Below are 20,887 nucleotides of genomic sequence, written 5' to 3'. Positions count from 1 at the left end.
GTATTAGTATCTAGAGCTGCTTTTACAGTTTTGCAAGCTTCAGAGCTGATATTTCCCAGAATTCCTTGCTTTCTCAATGACTGTGTAAACCTGTTCATTGGCATGGTAGGGACATTTTTGGTGCAAGTGATTGCAGTAAGCCCAGGTGATGCAAACAACAGTCCATTTACTGACAGGTAGTATACAAAAACAGGGTGTAAACAACTTTTAACAAAGAGGCATGCATAGTCTCTTGGAATGATACACAATATAATTGTGGCAACGGTGGCTGACCACTTAACGTCCGGGAAGAAAGTTCAACTCCTCCATGATACATGAGTAGTGTCCCCTTTTTTTGCCAGGCCCTTTCTCTCCCTGTCCCTTTTCAGGCTCTCTTGCGGGAAGGCTCCCTGGCAACTCCACCCAGCCTATCAATATCACTGCTTGGGGGAGGTTCCCTGGCAACATGACCCGCAGTTTCCAGACCCACTTAATCTCAATGGTATCTCTTTTTCTACGAGCTTGCTAGCACTACAACAGCTTACAGCTCTCAGCACCATAGACTATGCATTGACCCTGATTGTCGGGAACAGTCTTTTATAGATTTAGAAATGCCCAGCCTATGCTGGTTGCATCCTCACACCATTGTTGGCGTAAATAAATAAATAAATAAATATATATATATATATGTATATATATATATATATATATATATATATATATATATATATATATATATATATATATATATATATATATATATAAAATAGCAAATTGTGTCAAGGCCATTTCAACTGGTGTCACATCCAGCCAGGCCACATACAAACATAAAATGAACCACTATTGGCTGCAATAAAAAGAGTGTACTACAATAAAAAAAATCATAAGTATATAAATATCTAACATCTAAAGAGGTCCTTCTCCAGGACGTGTAAGGAATAACTGTTAAACATGCACAGTTTTTTATTTTTAAAGTAACAGTAGCGTCTTCACTGAAAAGGGGCTGCTCCACACTTACACCATCACAGAGATTGCTCTAGTGATTTGCATTATGGGAAAGGTCCTCTGCATATCTAAAATTGTATAGTTATTAGTAAGGTGAGTGTCTGACAACTAGCTTGTTGATTGTTTCTTATAACGACCTGGTGAACTATAAGGCAGGGGTAACACTGTGTTTTTGTTGCGTTTTTAACATGCGTTTTTTTTGTTTTGGTTGATAAACACTGATGGAGAAACATGGGAGTTAATCTACCAAAACAAAACAAAAAACGCAACAAAAATGCAGTGTAAAACCAGCCTAAATGCTGCTTTGTAAATCAGACATTTGTAAAACCAAGGTAGGATCCTATAGTTTTCCACATGCATGATGAAGTTGTAACATGAACCAGATCCTAGACTGATGTTTAGAAAAAAAAAGTCAAATAAAATAGAGGGTTCTGGATCACGTCTGGGATATCACGTTTAATAAAAACAGCTATTGGAAATGGTAATTATCCATGAATTTAGATGATATGATTGGTGTATTGACTGGCGTCATGTCCACTAATGCAGTGGCAAAGTATTGTCAAGTGTGCATAGATATAAAGTTCAAAACCCCATAGAAAAAAGCTTGTGTTCACATCCCTCCCCATTAAAAGTGAACATCTTCATCTGCTCGCATAGGATACATTTTTCACGATATACCCATTTCTTAAACGTTACAAGGGTTTGTTAAATCTTGCCATTTTTTGAATAATAAAATGATTTCACTATTTGAAAACATGTGTTAGCATTGTAAGTCTAATTTAAGAGGAGTTTAGAGCAGCCAAATACATCAACATAATTGCTAAAATGAGTCCAAGTTCAGCTGTTAATTTCCGAAGAAACCTGGATTTCATTTCCATGATTTCACCCCCAATTAAGGGATGTTATGATAAAACAGAACACTACTCAATTACATCTTTCAATCAATGCTTTCAACGTGAATTAATCACAGTTTACTGAATCATGCTTTTGAACAAAAACAGCCTTGAAAGACATTTTTTGTTCAGGCTAGATGATATATAAAGCACAACCATTATATAGAAACCCCTTCACTGTACATTAGAAAATGTGGGAAACCTTTGTTAACAAAGCTTGTAGCTCGTTTTTCCAAGTGTTCCTATAACAACACTTCCGGCCCAGTATAGCATTGTCATAGAAACATTGACTGCTTCCAAATTACAACCCCTACCCATGTCCACGTGCTAACTAGCTTGAATAATAGGAGTTAGGCCATTAGTATGGAGGGTGGTTTGAATCGCAAACATAATGATACAGATTTACTACTGTGTCGGGGTCTGGAATGTGTCAAAAAAAATATACAAATTTTGATGCAATTTGGCACATTTTGGCCCAGTATTGATGTTTGCTCCTCACTAGACACTTCTTAAGTGTCTCGAATAAAAGCGTGACTTACTGGAAAGGAGACGTGGCCAAAAAGTCACAAACATCTGGCGCTAAATAAGCCAAATCAGAAGAAGAGTAAGGTGTCTAACAGGTAATGCAAGATTTGCCAGATTTTGCGCCTTTTTTGACAACCTGGTCTAACTTTATGTTGTCCAACTAATAGGGTGCAGTCACATGTGGCGTATATGCCTTGTATCTCCGCAGCATAAAAATACGCTGCAGAAAACTGTACAATGTCCGATAGGAAAAATATTCTGCAACACAGACAGATTTCTCAATTACTTGTGTTATGAAATAGTTTTTCCATAGGCTTATAGTCCAACGTTTTCTGCAGCGTATTTTTACACCACGGAAATAGAAGGCAAATACAACATGTGTGACTACACCCTCAGACAGAATTAGTATATGTGGGCCAATGTTCTCTTGAGAACACTAAACTTCCGGTGCACACAAAAGGAAGTGTTGTCGTGGGGACATAAAGGAGGAGCTACAGACTTTGGTCCCACAACTTTAATAAAGTTATCTCCACACAGGCATAACATAGTAAAATAAGCTTCCCATACTTTCAATTTTCTATAAAGGGGCTTTTATATAATACTTATGTGTATGACACGGCATAGAAACTATGTTTATGTATGATACTGAGGTCTGGCCACTAAAGAGTAAAAGATAAGTGGAAAGAGTTTTGCTGGAAGATCCTTTCTTGTTAAGGCCAGTAAAACTGTACAAGTCAATGATGAGACTTTCTCAAGATTGAAAACGGGCTGTCTGTTTTTACTCACTGCTCTTGTATCTGATATGTATACATCTAGACTCTTTTATAGAACTGAAAGGAGAAATAAGTCAGTACCTACGTGTAAAAGTTTAGCGTGATTTATCCTTTCCCTCGCATTCTGATGTCACAGCTGTTAATACTTATTGTTTGCCGTGACATCTCCTGGGAATTCTCTGTTCTTTTTCTGCCAGAGGTATAAACTATTTACATAACGCTGAGCACCAAAGTACAGATTTATCCTTTCAGATGCTATATATGTGCTCTATATACTCTGGGATATATTTCACATGTTGCTCCAGACTGTTGTATTTTCAGCAGTTTATTTAGTTTTGTAGTATGGGTTTTGTAAGACATAGTTTGTTTGCCTTGAACACTAGAGAATGATATAGTGGTAGTTTGTTGTTTGTCTTTCATAGCTTTTATTCCGTTTTATTTGCAACAGGTATACTCTATCATGATAAACCAATGCTGCTGACCCAGCATGCCCTCTCTTGTTGCTTCCGGGTATCCGCTCTGAAAATGCTGATCCATTCTATGATTTTCTTGATAAGGCAACAGCTGGATTATATTTGTCGTGTACTGGATTAGATTACAAATTATCTGAATGTGCGATGTCGGTCTAGTTCATAATACCTTATGGTGCCTCATTAGTAACTAAGGGGCTAACAAAAAACAATGATTTTGCTTTGCTCAAGGCCAGCATTTGTTTTCTTCCATACTTTGTGACTGTCTAGGATATATATATATATATATATATATATATATATATTTATTTGGGTTTACGCTATGGATGGACAATATTCTATAGTTTTTCCGAAACATTAAAACCACTCCATTAACCAATTGCCAACAGCAATGTTTTTTTTATTTTTTTAGATATCAATAAATTGCAGCACAATTTAGGCCCCATGCACACGACTGTAAAAAAAACTCCGTAATTGCAGATCGCTATTCGGTCCGCAATTATGGACCCGCCCGGTTCCATTGGCCGTGGACACCTTTCCGTATTGCTACAGAAGGGTTTCCGTACCGTAGAACCGTGCCGTGAATTATGGAGCAGGTCCTACTTTTCATTTTTTGCGGGCCGTCCTGCCATACTTTGTATGGGAGCACGGCCCGAAAATGCGGCGCTCGGCTGTCGGCGGCCAGCCGTGCTCGGAATCGCGGCCCGTGATTACAGGCACGGCTGTGTGCATGAGGCCTAAGTAACAAATTTGTAGGCAAACTGGTCACCTTGCCCCTGGGATTTATCTAGTCCTGGTTCACATAGGAATAAGACAAGCCGTTTCAATATGGCCTTTTAAAATATATGGACGTCATAGAGAGGGGTCCTTATGCTTGGGACCGTACTCTATTAGCTAATGTGGAGAGCCACTGATGAAGAACAGCTCTCACTCTAGTGGACCCAGCTGGCCCATGTATTATTTGGTTGGCGATTCATTTGAATAGCTGGCATGTAATACTACTGCTGCTGACAACCCCAATTGGCCAACCCCAATTTCTCCCCACATAACAAGCTATTCATACAGGGATTTTAACAGTTGGATCCAGAGGGATCAGTAGATTGCTAGGCCCGCCTTATTGGAAAAAGGGGTTGACTTGACGAGACAAATCCTTAAATTATGTTTGTAGTTTTAATGCAACTTGTGTTTTCGCTGCTCATCACAGATAATTTTTTATTTTTACAGCGATCAGTTATGAGACGCTGATGAGCCATGTCAGATGTTGTAATCATGTGGCATACATATATCTGAATTAGGCCTTATGCCCACTTCAGTTTTTTTCGTCAGGGTGTTACCCGTTGTTTTAACTGATAGCACCCTGACACATTCATTTCAATGGGACCATGCACACTTCCGTTGTTTTAACAAAACTGTGCGGCCATTCTGTCAAAAATAGGGCAGGTTCTACTCCTGCCCGTTTTTGACGGAACAGTCTCGGCCTTTGCATTGATTTGGTCCATGAAACAACGGACTGCACACGGAAGCCATTGTTGTGCGGTCCATGATTCACGGAACCGTCATTAGCGGCTGTTCAACGGCACACGGAAGTGTGCATGAGGCCTTACCCGTACTTTTTCAATTAAGAGACTTGGCCTTCACGGACGTATATCTGTTGCATACAGCAGTGGCACAAAAAAAATAAAATAAATAAAGTTCATTGGTTTGATATGTTTTAATTTTAAGTAAAACTTGGATTCCCTGACAGAACCCTTAATAGTGCAGAGCATTGTACATGAGCTACGTACCATTGATTTACTTTAAAAAAATCTCTTCTGTCCAAAAGAGAAGAGATCATTCTGTTTGTTAGCATTAGGCAAACGCTTTAATTTATCACACTACAGCAATTAATAAAATGGCAGGTCACGTATTTGCAGTTGTTAGCGTTTGTAACAACACAAGCGTGAATTTTTACAGAGCGAGCTTGGTGCATCTGGCAATTAAGAGCAGGTTTAGAAATGACAGTGTCCATCACTTGCAGAATTTTCTCAAAGTTTATACAGGTTTTAACCTATTTTTATTGTTATTTTGATTTTGTTTTAGTCAGTTTTTCCAATGCATTAGAACCCCCCCCCCCCAAATCATTATTGTGATTAATATTGATCAATGGCAATTCTGATTCTTTGTTTTTGTTTTTTTTTAATAGATGACTAATATGATGTTTGGATAATTATTAATCCCTTATGCAAGGACGTCTGTCACACATGTCATTGCATTACTGTACATCATATGCCACATGTACAACATTAGGGGGAGTTTACACAGCGTTTTTTTTTACAGGCAGAAAAAACTGTTTTGAGGCAGATTCTGAATTGCCAGCGTTTTTTTTGTTTTCTTTTTGCTTTTTTTGCCCATGGTCGTTGAATCCAATGCAAAAAACAATGGGCAAAAAACACCGCAAAAAAAAAGCTTCAAATTACCATATCAGAGGCAGAAACCGCTAGAAAAAAGAAGGCCAAAAGTTGCTCGGGAAAGAAAAGCCTCTGTCTCCCATTGAAATCAATGGAGGGTCAATTTGTTGCGTTCCTTGGTGCTGATTCCGACGCGGTTTCCCCCGTCGGAATCCGCGCCAAATAACTCTGTGAGCACTACCCCTTGTAGAAAGTAAAGTTAAAGCCTTATTGAGCAGACAAATTCCGCAACAGCACAAATGGATGTACCCTTTATTCTGGTTTGATTTGGGTTTGTTATCAAATGAAATATGGAAAAGGGTAAAATAGTTAGAAATCTGCATATTGCCATAAGTAAACAGTGACTGAAACTACAGCATGCTGAAATTTACATATGAGTGAAGTATACCAAGAGAATTAAATTAGTCAACATAAAGAATCTTGGCAACCTTGGAATTCTAAAGTAAAAAGCAGAATTCTTAGTCTAAATGAAATATTTGTAGTTTATTTTAATCATTTCCACAAATTTTTTCAAAATTATTCATATTTTGCTTTTGTTTTCCAGAGGATGAAAGTCCTGGACAGACATTTCACAGGGAAAGAAGGAACGCAATTGCCATGCAGCCACAAGGAGGACACAGCCTTGGTAAAATCAGTGAGGAGCCTTCTACATCTAGTGAGGAGAGAATCTCTTTAATAAAGAAAGAGATTCATGGATCTATTACACACTTGCATGAACCTTCTGTTCCGTACCGGGGCACCGTTTTTGCAATGGACCCACGAAATGGTTACATAGATCCACACTATCGTAAGTGCTAAGATTTCATTTTGCCTAATTTCTGATGTTTACTGTAGGTCTTCCTTGTACAGAACTCAGTCTTACCTGCATGCTCGAAAGCCTAGTTATGGGTGATCAATAAAGCAGAATCATCACCTACATGTGTCTGAATAGATTCATGTTAAAGGTTAATGTATAAGTAATTATTTTAATGATTTGTAAAATTTTTACATCATTGCTATCTGTGCGATTTTTTTTTAAGCTGGTTGGAAAAGTTTCTAGATGATCTCATAAGCACAAGGGAACTTCATCTTATAAAGGGTCACTTGTAAAATTGAACTCAAACCAGACCCTCGCAAAATCACATGACTGCATCACATAAATTTCTACTTTACAGACCAGTCCATTAGTCACAGAGCCTTATTTATTGCATCTTGCCAGCTGAAAATCCACATTCCTTAAAATATTTTCCTGTCTATTGTAATGAATAAAGACACTTTGTATACATTGCCTGCCTGTTTGATCTTTCCATAGATTTGAAAAGGAGACTGCTCTATGGATAACTTACATATATAGTTCTGGAGGGACATCTTATAGACTAATTTTTCTTTGTAGCAGAATAAGGCAAATATACAGTATTGGACTTGCAGAATTGAGTCGCCCCACCGCCACCATGTAATACTTGTCCACACCCTGGAGCGACTCTTTAAAATTTCTCTCAACTATGGTTAACCCTTTCAAGACCGAGCTAATTTTGGCCTTCATGACCAGCCCCATTTTCTCAAATCTGACATGTGTCAATTTATGTGTTAATAACTCTGGAATGCTTTTGCCTATCGAAGCGATTCTGAGATTGTTTTCTCGTGACATATTGTACTTTATGTTAGTGGAAAAATTTGGTCAATAAATTCATTGCTTATTTGTGAAAAACACCAAAATTTAGAGAAAATTTGCAAAAATTATGATTTTTCTCATTTTAAATGTATCTGCTTGTAAAACAGATAGTAAGTAATACCACACAAAATAGTTACTATTTCACATATTCCATATGTCTACTTTATATTTGCATTGTTTTTTGAACATTATTTTATTTTTCTAGGACGTTACACGGCTTAGAACTTTAGCAGCAATTTCTCACATTTTCAAGAAAATTTCAAAAGGCTATTTTTACAGGGACCAGTTCAGTTCTGAAGTGGCTTTGAGGGCCTTATGTACTAGATAGACTGCATAAATCACCCCATATTAAAAACTGCACCCCTCAAAGTATTCAAAACAGCACTCAGAAAGTTTCTTAACCCTTTAGGCGCTTTACAGGAATTAAGGCAAAGTAGAGGTGAAATTTACAAATTTTATTTTTTTTGCTGAAATTCATTTGTAATACATTTTTTTCTGTAACACAGAAAGTTTTACCCGAGAAATGCAACTCAATATTTATTGCCCAGATTCTGCAGTTTTTAGAAATATCCCACACCTGGCCCTAGTGTGATAATGGACTGAAACACCTGCCTCAGAATCAAAGGAGAACCTAGTGGATTTTGGGGCCTCCTTTTTTTAGAATATATTTTAGGCACCATGTCAGGTTTGAAGAGGTCTTGTGGTGCCAAAACAGTGGAAATCCCCCAAAAGTGAGACGGTTTTGGAAACTACACACCTCAAGGAATTTATCTAGGGGTATAGTTAGCATCTTGACCCCACAGGTCTTTTGCTATATTTATTGGAGTTTGTCTGTGAAAGTGAAAATCTACTTTTTTTCTGAAAAAATATTAAAAAAAATTATATTTGCAAGGAATAAAGATTAAAAAGTACTCCAAAACTTGTAAAGCTACTTCTCCCGATTACGCCAATACCCCATATGTGGTACTAAACTGCTGTTTGGACCCACGGCAGAGCTCAGAAGGGAGGGAGCGCCATTTGGATTTTGGAGCACAGATTTTGCTGGATTGGTTTTCAGTGCCATGTCGCGTTTGCAACGCCCTGGAGTGAGCAAAACAGTGGAATCCCCCCAAAACTGACCCCATTTTGAAGACTACACCCCTCAAGGAATTTTTCTAGGGGTATAGTTAGCATTTTGACCCCACAGTTTTTTTTGCTGAATTTAGTGGAATTAGGCCGTGGAAATGAAAATCTACTTTTTTCTGAAAAAACATAGAAATGTTTAATTTTTACAATGAATAAAGGAGAAAAATCACCCCAAAATTTGTAAAGCAATTTGTCCTGATTACACCATATGTGGTAATAAACTGCTGTTTGGACCCACGGCAGGACTTTTGGAGCTCAAATTTAGCTGGAATGGTTTTCGGGTGTCATATCGCATTTGCAAAGCCCCTGAGGTACCAAAACAGTGGAAACTTCCCAAAAGTACATTTAGGGGTCTGGAACGAGCGATCATTAGGTCGCTGGTACAATACACTGCAATACTAATGTATTGCAGTATAATGTCATTTTACAGGCTCCTGTAACAGCACGATCGCTGTTCCTGTCCGTTAGTCCCGGGTGTCAGCTGTAATACACAGCGGACACCTGCAGAATATGGAGCGGGCGCAGCGCGTGAGCCCGCTCCATTTATAACCCCTCGCCCATATATAACCCCTCGCACCACAACATGCTATTAAGTCGTGTTGCGCGAAGGCGTTAATGCGCAGCGGATGGTGCAAAGTGAAAATTAACATTTTCCACTGATATGCCATTTTAATGCACAATATATTGTGCCCAGTTTGTGCCACTGAAGACAAATACCTCATACAATGTTGAGCGGGTTCTCCCGGATATAAAATATCATATATGTGGACGTAAGCTGGTGTTTGGGCACGATGTGGGGCTCAGAAGGGAGGGAACACCATTTGGCTTTTGGAGCGCAGATTTTGCTTGGTAACTGTTCTGTTTGGGGTTTTGCTGGTATTTCAATTTATAATGTGGGTGTATGTGTAAACTGGACAGAGTACATCAGGGCATAATAAGAGGGTATAATAATGGGGTAAATAAATAATAATTTGCAGATATGTGGCCGGTGTCGCACTGATAAATGGCGCCCGATCTTATCCGCTTTTGGAACACTCTGCACATTTTGCATTGCCATATTCTGAGAGCCAGAACTTTTTTTTTTTTTCTCCACCGGAGCCGTGCGAGGACGTATTTGTTGCGGGACAATCTGTAGTTTTCATTGGTACCATTTTAGGGTACATGTGATTTTTTTTAATCACTTTTTATTAGATTTTTTTTGCAAGCAAGTGTTCCCCGTGCGCTATAAATTACATTTTACTTTATTCTGCGGGTCGGTACGATTACGGCGATACCACATGTATATAGGTTTTTATGTTTTGTGGCGATTGCGCAATAAAATCACTTTTCGATAAAATTATAAATTTTCTGTGTCACCATATTCTGAGAGCCATCATTTTTTTATTTTTCAGTCAAAAAAGCGGTGTAAGGGCTTCTTTTTTGCGGGATGGGTTGTAGTTTTTATTGGTACTATTTTGGGGTACATGCGACTTTTTGATCACTTTTTATTCTTTATTTTGGGAGGGTTGATGACCAAAAAATAGTGATTCTGACATAGTTTTTTAATTATTTTTTTTGCGGTGTTCACGGTGCGGGAAAAATAATATTATAGTTTTATAGTTTGGGTCGTTATGAACGCAGTGATATCAAATATGTGTACTTTTTTAACATTTTCATTTTTTTCCTATAATAAAAGACTTATAGGAAAAAAAGCATTTTTTGTTTTTGTAACTTTTATAACTTGTTTTTACACTTTTATAAAACATTTTTATTACTTTATTTTTTACTTTTTACTTGTTTTACTTGAAGCCTGGCAGCACTGATCGCTGCTATAATACATTACACTACCTAGGTAGTGTAACGTATTATAAACTGTCAGTGTGACGCTGAGAGTCACACTGACGGGAAGCTTATGAGGATCGGCCTCCGGCTGGTTCTCATAGGCTGCTGTGCATGGCAGACCCGGGGGCCGTTGTATGGCCTCCGGTTTTGCCTTATAACCGACTGCAGCACCCGCAATCGGTCCCCGGGAAAGTTTGTTGTAGCAACAAACTTTCCAGTTTGTTGTAGTAACAAACTTTCCAGTTCGTTGCTACAACACACTTTCCCTGCGATCACATGACCGGGACCTGAACTAATCAGGTCCCGATCATATCTCCGGGACCAGAGGCAGGTGATAACAGCGCGATCTGGGTGTCAGCGCTACTCTGAGACACCCGGATCGTGCTTTTAACACCCACGTGAATTCATGTCGGCACTGCACAGAGCCCAGCAAGCGCCGACGTGAATATACAGTGGGCGGTCGGGAAGCGGTTAATAATGTAGGAAACCCAATCTATGACATCTATTTGCCCTAAGGGAGCATATAGACAAGTCTTGTCCACTTCTGACAACCCCTTTAATACTGGTAATTTATAGGCCCTGTGTAGAATTGTCTGCTTTATGCACCTAATTTTGGGAAAATATATCTAAGCTTATTCAGAAGTACATGAGTTTGGGAGAAACAAGTTGGATCTGATTAAAAATTGTTTTGCTCTCATGGGAAGAGTCTGGGCATAGCAAAGATGTCCCTTGCTAAGTAATAAGTGTTTCAATGTAACTTTGGACATACGAGGCTTGATTCTGCCCATACTCGATGGCCTGATGCCATGAAGAGGAAAGATTTGCTGTATGGGGCTTCCTTCAAATGTAACAACAATTACCGTATGTTTCAATTAGTCTTAAGAGGGAAGTGGAGAGTGTCCATTCCTAAACCCATGTTATTGCAGATTAACAACTCAATATTCATAAGAAAATGGATGTCTAAATTAAAAAAGAAAACATTTGTAAATGTCCATGTATCTAGACTTGTCTGCAGGCCCACTAACATAGATATGTGTGACGTTACAGTGACTGGTTTACGGGTAAACTTTTTGTAGATACTCATGGCCAAAGCAGAAGTGATCTGTTGTGTCAAGTATATTATTTACTTACTATAATGTTTTATTAGCTTTTGTATCTTCAAGTGCTTGGAACCACAATTACGTTTTAGGCATATTGCTAGGGTTGTTAACATTCGAGAAATGATCCACAGAAAACAATAAAAATAACTAAAACACACAATATAGTTTTCTTACATTTCACACTAATGTGGGAAACGAAAGTTTGCTACGAATCAGATTAAAAACAAACAGTTCTTTGGTAATAAAGTGCCTCTCGAGGTGTCAGAGCTTACGCCTTTCTATTACAGATTTATCACCAAGGCAGGATATGACTTTGCTGTTTAACCTTTTGGTCTCCAGTTCCAGATGACACTTGGCGACCTATGAAATGGGCCCCAGTCTATTCCCCCAGCTTCCATAGTATTCACCAGAGTTTAAGGTTTATGTTAAAAGGTCATTGACCAGATGAGTGATTAGCGGGGACAGCTGATTAGTGCACAGGTTTTGCTGGAAGAGAAGTGGCAAGGATAAAAGCTAGCGTTATCCCTTCATTAGTTGGTAAGCAGCATAAAACAAGAAATGCTCACTCATTGGGGAACAGATCAAAGTGCTTCACAAGTTTAATAATTTTCACCAGAAAGTCTTTATTTTTCAGCGGGTTACAATAATGAGACAACACATGTGTTTTTTGCTTAGGAACCCTTCCTAAAAGTTATTTATGAGCAATAAGCATCTTTAATGTTTTCTGAAGAATCCGGATGATGTAATTTTTTTAAGATGTTGAAATCCTGGTGTGAATTAGGGACCGTTTAATTTATTTATTTATGCATGTATGGATTTATACGGTATAACATTTTGTAGAAATTGACTATAATTAAGAGTTATAAAATAAATAAAACAATTGTGCGTATTATAACATGCATTTAAGGATTTATAATTTGGTAAAAACCATTCAATATTATTACAGTCCAGTCAGTTATTTGGTTGTGCCAATAATGATTAAAAGAAGAGATCCTACATTCGTACTGTTTTTTTTCTCAACCTGATGTCAGGTGTCGTGGAAATCCATCGCTCAAAATATATTAGACTGAAATTTATACGAGTCCCAACAGACTCTCAAGGCCAGACTCCATTAGTCAGAATCCTAATTAGGATATTTCACCGATATATATCGAGAGACGAGAAGAAAACACACAGACACGCTGAAATGTTCAAAATTCTCATCTGAAGGATTTATTACCAAACTCAAACTGTTAAACTGAAATTCAGAAGGGGTGTAGGCTTGAGGTAAACCAATCAGAGACAATGTAACAATATTTGTTATTCAGTAAAAAGCATACAATAAAATACATCATTATAATTCTTCACACATTATGTTTACAGGTTTCTTATCTCTCTTTTGGACAGAATGTCCTCGTGGAGATGGGGGGAGACCTTCCCTCACGCATACTTGCCATCCCCCCATCTCACTCCCATCTCCATCTTCGCATGGGAACCAAGGTCAAAGATAAAACATACGAAATCAACATTACTTGTATTAAAGGAACAATGACTTTTCTATTCACTACAATAAAACCAAGATGGGAACTCCAGACAAGATGGCTGCTGCACGAAACTAAATCATTTAAACATTATAATCACTTTCACATATTACATATCTTAGTAATTCGGCCTCCTGCTTGATAATTCACAATGTAATTTCATACAGAGAATATAAGCAAATAAATCATCCTTCACAAACCTCCCTTTTTCTCATATTAAATTACAGAAATTATATATTATGATTATGAAAGTCAAACAATATATCAATAGGGCCACAACTAATATGATGCCATCACCAATGTCCGGTTAGGGTATGGGGTCCCACCAGTGTATCGACAAGTCATGTACATCATCGTCCTCTTCTTCTCCTGTCTTCTGATTAGAACACTTGATACTGCTGACGGATTCACTCAGGTCTTTGGTCTTTACTTGGAATTTTGCTGATGTCATCACGACTTGATTTGGTCCTTTTCATCTGTCAGACACCGTCTCTTTTAGTTTACGTCACCGGGCTATACACAACACCTCATGCTGTGAGCCTGGTGTGAGATCCCACGTAGGCGGATTAGTGGGGTGTTATTGTGACCCCACAAACCCTCCGCTCATCTGTCTTCTTACTTGTCTGGGCGGCTGCTTGGAATTGTGACACTGCCGTCAGTTCATGACAAACGCGTTGTACTGGCTCCGGCTGCGCCTGCCGCACCTCAGTAATGGAGTTCATCGTATTAAAAATCTTTTAGTTCATGTTTACTGGCACTTTCTGGGGAACCCCAACCCTTGTCAATTGTTACTAATCTGGTGATAACATCTACGTACTATAAAAGTTGTTCTAAGTACATACAATAACAATGTCAGGCCCTTAAACTAAATCAAACAAACAAACACCTTTTATATAAGAAAAACTTCTCTGTTCCAATGGACAGGGCACCTAGAAGATGTGTAATTATTGGGTACATTTCATATGGTGTCACGCTTTCCAGCAGGATTTGTACGTTGATCTGAGCTGATTGCCTGGAACATTTCCAGCTCACCAAAATATACACAGATTCCACATGTTTATCTGACAAATGTCACAAACCAATTTTTCTTACTCTAATTTGTATTGCATGGGGAGGCCTCTCAAGGTCTGTTCTCTTTGTGGGAGGCGGGTATGATAAGGTTGGCACCGGTCTGCCAGGACTGTTCTGTAGGCAAATCAAACAGCTCTAACAGAATTTAGCAGCAACAGCTGTAAAGCCTGGGACATACCAATTAGATCTCACCAAATCGATCCTTGCAGTCTTGGGGCATATGTGAGGTCATACACCATCAATGCAAAAGCCATCAAGAGTGCCTTGGGTCTTACCGGTTCACGTTCCCTTATCCGTCCACATTCTGTTAGAATCTGGTTCTCACGCCTTCCGCTCCCAGTTGGACTCGTCCTATGGAGAACAAGCTTTTTCATTGTATAAACATTAATTGATCTTAATCAAATAATTAATTTGAAGAAAAACATTAACAAATAACATCTTTACATCAAACGTTCACATTGAGCAATAACTAGAAATGATACATGCAAACTCATTTTTCTTCTTTATATATATATATATATATATATATATATATATATATACACACACACACACACAAACACTGCACAGAATTTTCCTTTCACAATAACAACGACAAAAAACAAATAACTAAAAATGTTTTCAAATGGGAATATTCCACTTCTGTACCTTTTATCTGACGCATGACTCTAATAGTCCAATGCTAAGGCTGATCCAGAACTTTACATAAAACTTAACTTCAGTATTTAATATTCCCACAACACTTCTTAAATACAATTATTAAACAAACTAACTTTGGAATAACATCTGGAGAACTGCTGATATCGTATTGTACAAACATCAGGTCAATACTTGGGATAACACTATTCCCCTGTCACTTACACACAACGTCTGCAGTGGGGAAAATACAGGCCGGGCTTCAGGCCTCCCTGAGAACAGGTCTACACACACGAGCACCGCGTCATACACTTCTACCTCGGGTAGTTGTATGTTCTGCAGTCGCTGGGACTGTTAATCTGGCCGGGCTGCACTTTTCACAGGTACCTTTGCTGTTTTACCTATGTCATGCCATGTGCACATCATGCCGGCTGCTACAAACCTAGTGGTGGCATTATTGTATCCAGGGACAAGCCAATTTACTGATACCTGGCCGCACATACCCTTGTTGTCAGTTCTGTTTTCTCTTGCTCTCTCAATTGGCTTACCCAATGATCCAATAAAGTTCCTACTACCAATGGGCCCATAATTGTGGGCGATGCCAAAAGCGTACCTAGAGTCAGTGTAGATGTCGGCCGTCTTACCTTCTGCCAGGTTACAGCCTCAGCGAGCACCTCCAACTCCGCTCCTTGAGATGAACAAGAAGGTGAGAGTGGTTTCTGGGTAATTTACCTTGTGCCTCGTATCCTGTTCTACACATGCTGTATATGATAAAGTATGTCTACATTACAAATTTACATTGGAAACCCATGTCACATATAGATAGAACATTTCAAAAAGGTGGAGTTTTATTGTTCCACATTTATCTGATGATCCAGAACACTTGTAAATCCCACCCACCAGGTCCTGTAAATACCTGATTAATACAAAAACAAACAAAATATGTTACTGAAATCTGGCATAAAAGAAACAATATTCAAACAATTTTTTTTGTTTTGCCTTCTCCCCATCTAAATCTGTAAAGACTCATCTGTGAGTGACGTCACCTCTGCCTCCTGTGTAAATTGGCTGGAGGGGGATCTGGAACCATCTACACAGAAAAACCTCAAAATATAAGTTACTGTCATACACATTTAATCTGGGTTACTCCTTGAAACTCATACACATTTTGTAGATCTCCTAGAACCAAATTCATTAATTCAAAACAAAATAAAACACAAAACAAAACTACCTGATCAGTCCCTTCACCATTGGGAAATCTTCAACCCTTTCTCAGCCACTGGGATAGGGCAGTGCTTGGCATAGCTCCCTCTGGCTGTGAAGGGGTCATAAAATTGCCTGTAAAAAGGAGAACAAAAAACAAAAACTACCTGATCAGTCCCTTCAACATTATGGTGCCATTCCCTCCTATTTGGACTCTGCGAAAGTAATGTAGCAGGGTTCAAAACTACATATTAACATAATGAGATTAGGCACTCTATCGGGGGAGCACTAGTTTAACCCCCTGTAATACACAACAGCCTGGAACAAAAAAAGATGACTTTCTCCTGACAAAAATACATTTTATCTTTAAAATGACCTGCAACCATTTACCTGTAAAACATCTCACATTTTTTAAAAATAACATTTAGGCAGCCCCATAGCACGCGCCTCATGTGTGAAAACAAAAACAAAACAATTGTAATTAGTTATTCAATAACACAGAAAATAATATATCTGGTAATATTAATTACTGCAAACCAATAAGCTGTACATAAGAATAGGGAACAGAGGGGGCACATACATGTTCAAGACCCCGTGTCTCACAATATCTGTAGTTTAATTCATTTGGATCAACATCAAAACATTCCAACATTAAATCTTATCACATTATAACACATTAATCTGCAGTATAGCTTTTATCTTTTTACAAACAGATCCAGCCGGCTGTAATATTTTTCTCGCTTGGTGTAGTTACAGACGACTGCGCTGCGCGAAAATAAAACACGTTCCATAAAAAAAAATGAAAAAAAAAGTAGAACTGATTTTAACCCCATACACAAAACACTAACATTTTTAGACATTACTGCTGTTAAAAATAGGAAACATACAATATAGTTCTGCTTTTATTGTGGCCATTAGTTTCAAATTTCAGACATGTTACATTACACACATCACACAGATGTCTCATCACATCACACATGTTACATTACACACATCACACAGATGTCTCATCACATCACACATGTTACATTGCACACATCACACAGATGTTTCATCAAATCACACATTACACTCCCCCCGTTCTGACCCACGTTAGTCACTGCAATGTACCTGGCTGCTCCGTTTTCTTCACTCTTCCAATGAAAATTTACACCTGTATTTAAATTGTCCTTTCTCACATGCAAACATCCTTCTTACGGCTGCCAGCCTTTTCAACAATTTTTTTCAGTGTGTTATTTTGCCTTCACATACTTTATAATTAAAGCCCCAGCTTCTTTTGCTCATTCTAATGTTGGCCGGGACCAGTGCCCCAAAGCATCTTTGTCCAACTTCCTCCTGACCCCATGGTCGGAGAGCAGTAGGGTGATTTCCGGTAAATCCCCCACCTCCAGGCAAACAGGCCACGTTTGCCGACAGATATCTCAGACCAGTCTATCTCCTAGACTGTCTTACCAATACGATATCACAAGTCGTTCCTCCAGACATTCTAGCAGTAGGATCCTCTGATCCCTCACTGGATTGAACATCAAGAACAGACAAAATGCTGCCAATCAACAATTACAAGAGCAAATTCTTCAACACAATCGACATTCATGAAACTCCATTGATTCAAGCAGGAGTTGGTAACACTTCACTTATGCAGAACACTTGCTGCCGGGGTGTGTCTTTCAGTTCATAGAGCCCATGATGTAACATATATCCCAAACTCTTTCCTCTAGCACTTTGCAATGGTTTCACATGCAAATTATATTTGGTAACATATATATATTATCCTCCCCGCTCAGCCGTTCACTCTGTGGGTTGTAGTTTAGGGGGTTGTTATCTATGTTGGTGATAATTTCTTTACGTGCTATGGGTCTGATCCAATACCAATGTTCTTCACTGTAATTACTACTACAACACAGGTGGCACCTGGGATAAGTGTCAGGGTCATTCAATGAATACAGGATGTTATATTACAACGGTATTCAATCCAGCGGTCTGATGTTATACTACTACAGACTTAATTACTTGGATGTTATTTTACATCAAAGTGTATATGCCGGATTATCATGTGCTAGAAATCAGTCTGTACTGATTCCCACCTTATGCCAGTCTGGCAATGCATACAACTGGTTTATGGACCCTTACACACAATATCACTGGCTGGCAATGCGTTAGGAAAATATAAATGATTTTCTAATACAGTATTCAAAGTTTTCCCTGTTGCACTGGGTAATGGTATTTAGTGCAAATTCAATATAGACACAATTGCTTCTCCTTGCACTGGATTCTACATTATCAGGACTTAACCATTGAAGCCCCTGTGGTACTACATGATATTACTCACAACTATCTCACCTACAAACAGTCAATACCAGTCAGTACCTCCCAACTATAATCCCAGACAAACGGGTAACAGAACAACTATTAATCCTCAACAATTTTACACAACTAAATAACAAATAACGCTACAACAAAGCAGCAAGCAGAAGTTTTGTTTTTTCCTCACAGTCCAAAACAACTCTTTGCATTTCAAATACTTCACATGTGAGTTACGACTTCTCTCTGCCATGCGCTACGTCACTGCATTCCAAAGGCTTCTCACAATTTTTCCTGGTTAACTATGTATTTGCTGGCAAAAATTCTCTCATGTCTTTCATATCAACAGTTTAAGATCACGTACACACCTGCAATCCTTCATCACACAAAAAGCTTCAACATACCTTTTTGGATCCATCTTGCAACCCACTGACTAAGGAGTCTCGTCCATAGAAGTGACGTTCTGACAGCTGGATTCCAAGGCTTACGCAATACATGTGTGAATGGTGTAAGAATAAGCTCCTTACCTACCGCGGTTTTTTTGTAATTCACAGATGCAAAGCCAGACCTCTCCAGTGACAGCTTATCAGACGTGCAATCTTCCCGGGTTTCGGCACCATTACTGTCGTGGAAATCCATCGCTCAAAATATATTAGACTGAAATTTATACGAGTCCCAACAGACTCTCAAGGCCAGACTCCATTAGTCAGAATCCTAATTAGGATATTTCACCGATATATATCGAGAGACGAGAAGAAAACACACAGACACGCTGAAATGTTCAAAATTCTCATCTGAAGGATTTATTACCAAACTCAAACTGTTAAACTGAAATTCAGAAGGGGTGTAGGCTTGAGGTAAACCAATCAGAGACAATGTAACAATATTTGTTATTCAGTAAAAAGCATACAATAAAATACATCATTATAATTCTTCACACATTATGTTTACAGGTTTCTTATCTCTCTTTTGGACAGAATGTCCTCGTGGAGATGGGGGGAGACCTTCCCTCACGCATACTTGCCATCCCCCCATCTCACTCCCATCTCCATCTTCGCATGGGAACCAAGGTCAAAGATAAAACATACGAAATCAACATTACTTGTATTAAAGGAACAATGACTTTTCTATTCACTACAATAAAACCAAGATGGGAACTCCAGACAAGATGGCTGCTGCACGAAACTAAATCATTTAAACATTATAATCACTTTCACATATTACATATCTTAGTAATTCGGCCTCCTGCTTGATAATTCACAATGTAATTTCATACAGAGAATATAAGCAAATAAATCATCCTTCACACAGGGTAGCAGGTTGCAAATCCCTTTTTTTTTTTCAAGCGATCTTAGTTGTACTTAACCAGTGTGTATAGATAAAAAGATCAACGGTTAACAATCTACATTGATCGTGCCGTGGTAAAAAAATCTTCATTATTGGTGGCAACCTGGGTAAATGTAAATGCTGCTGTAGCGACATTTACTCAAGGCAATCATGTTCTCTTGCAATGATTCTCCCCGCTCAGCAGTGGGGATCATCCTGATTGAAATCAATCATATGCTCTTTGCATGACTTTTCAAACCTCCAATGATTGTTTGAAAAGTTGTCCCATGTAAAAAGACGTTTTGGCTTCCTAAATTTGATTGGACTTAGTAATAAATCTATAGAAAGAGTGTTATACTTCAATATCTACATTAAGGTGCTCTCTGCAACACGTCAAAAGTATTGGTGCTTAGGCCCTGTTCACATCAAATTTTTTCCTTACATTTACCATGTACATCGGGAAAGCTTGCGAAATACACACTAAAGCTATACATAGGGCTTCATTAGCCCGATAGAGGCCAAAATCGGGCTGGTATTTTTAAGTATACCTTTTTTGAAGGTTGGAATAGTGTTATAGACATTGCTATTCTATTATGCTGGATCCCGCAAAGAAACTCCTATGACCCTAGTTCACGACATATCCGTTTAACAGACACTATTAAAGTCTATTTTGACGGATGCCACTGTTAGGGCCTACATTACCGCCTACGTTTAACGTATATTGTACGTCGAGAGCTTTTTCCAGAATATACGTCAAAGGCAGGCAAAAAAGTGCTGGGAACATAGCCTTAACTGCATTTTTAGAAGATAACTAGATTCTGTATTTTTGGATAGTTAATGCATGAGTGGAAGTAGGAATTGACAAATAGAGCCACATGTATGAGTCTGTAAAGACCAAGAAGACTTACCAATTTTCAGCCCAAATAAACCCTCAAGTTTGTTTTGACAATGTGCAGTTTAGTGTAGTGTGTGGCTAGGTTCGCACACAGCATAGAAAATAGACTGTTGAGCCAGCCTGAAAATCCACACTGAAATTTGTAC

At 38.5% G+C, this 20,887-nt stretch overlaps 1 protein-coding gene and 1 long non-coding RNA gene across 5 annotated transcripts in view; one reads left to right on the top strand and one right to left on the bottom strand.

Annotated features, from left to right (window-relative positions):
* The window catches only part of GLI3 (GLI family zinc finger 3), a 220,718-nt gene that overhangs the window by 73,615 nt on the left and 126,216 nt on the right, over positions 1–20,887 (top strand). For all 4 annotated transcript variants that reach the window (XM_075827044.1, XM_075827041.1, XM_075827040.1 and 1 more), the window contains exon 3: positions 6,637–6,879. In XM_075827044.1, the coding sequence (XP_075683159.1) occupies positions 6,637–6,879 (243 nt within the window). The remainder of the gene's footprint in view (positions 1–6,636; positions 6,880–20,887) is intronic.
* Positions 12,974–19,823, bottom strand: LOC142651850 (uncharacterized). The gene is made up of 2 exons (XR_012847721.1): positions 16,468–19,823; positions 12,974–16,386 (listed from the first exon to the last, which is right to left on the bottom strand). It is a non-coding gene; the product is annotated as an uncharacterized LOC142651850 (long non-coding RNA).

The sequence above is a fragment of the Rhinoderma darwinii genome, chromosome 5 (assembly GCF_050947455.1).
Source record: "Rhinoderma darwinii isolate aRhiDar2 chromosome 5, aRhiDar2.hap1, whole genome shotgun sequence".
NCBI classification, from domain to species: domain Eukaryota; kingdom Metazoa; phylum Chordata; class Amphibia; order Anura; family Rhinodermatidae; genus Rhinoderma; species Rhinoderma darwinii.
Note: the sequence above shows the minus strand (reverse complement) of the source record. Positions and strands in the feature narration are given on the sequence as shown.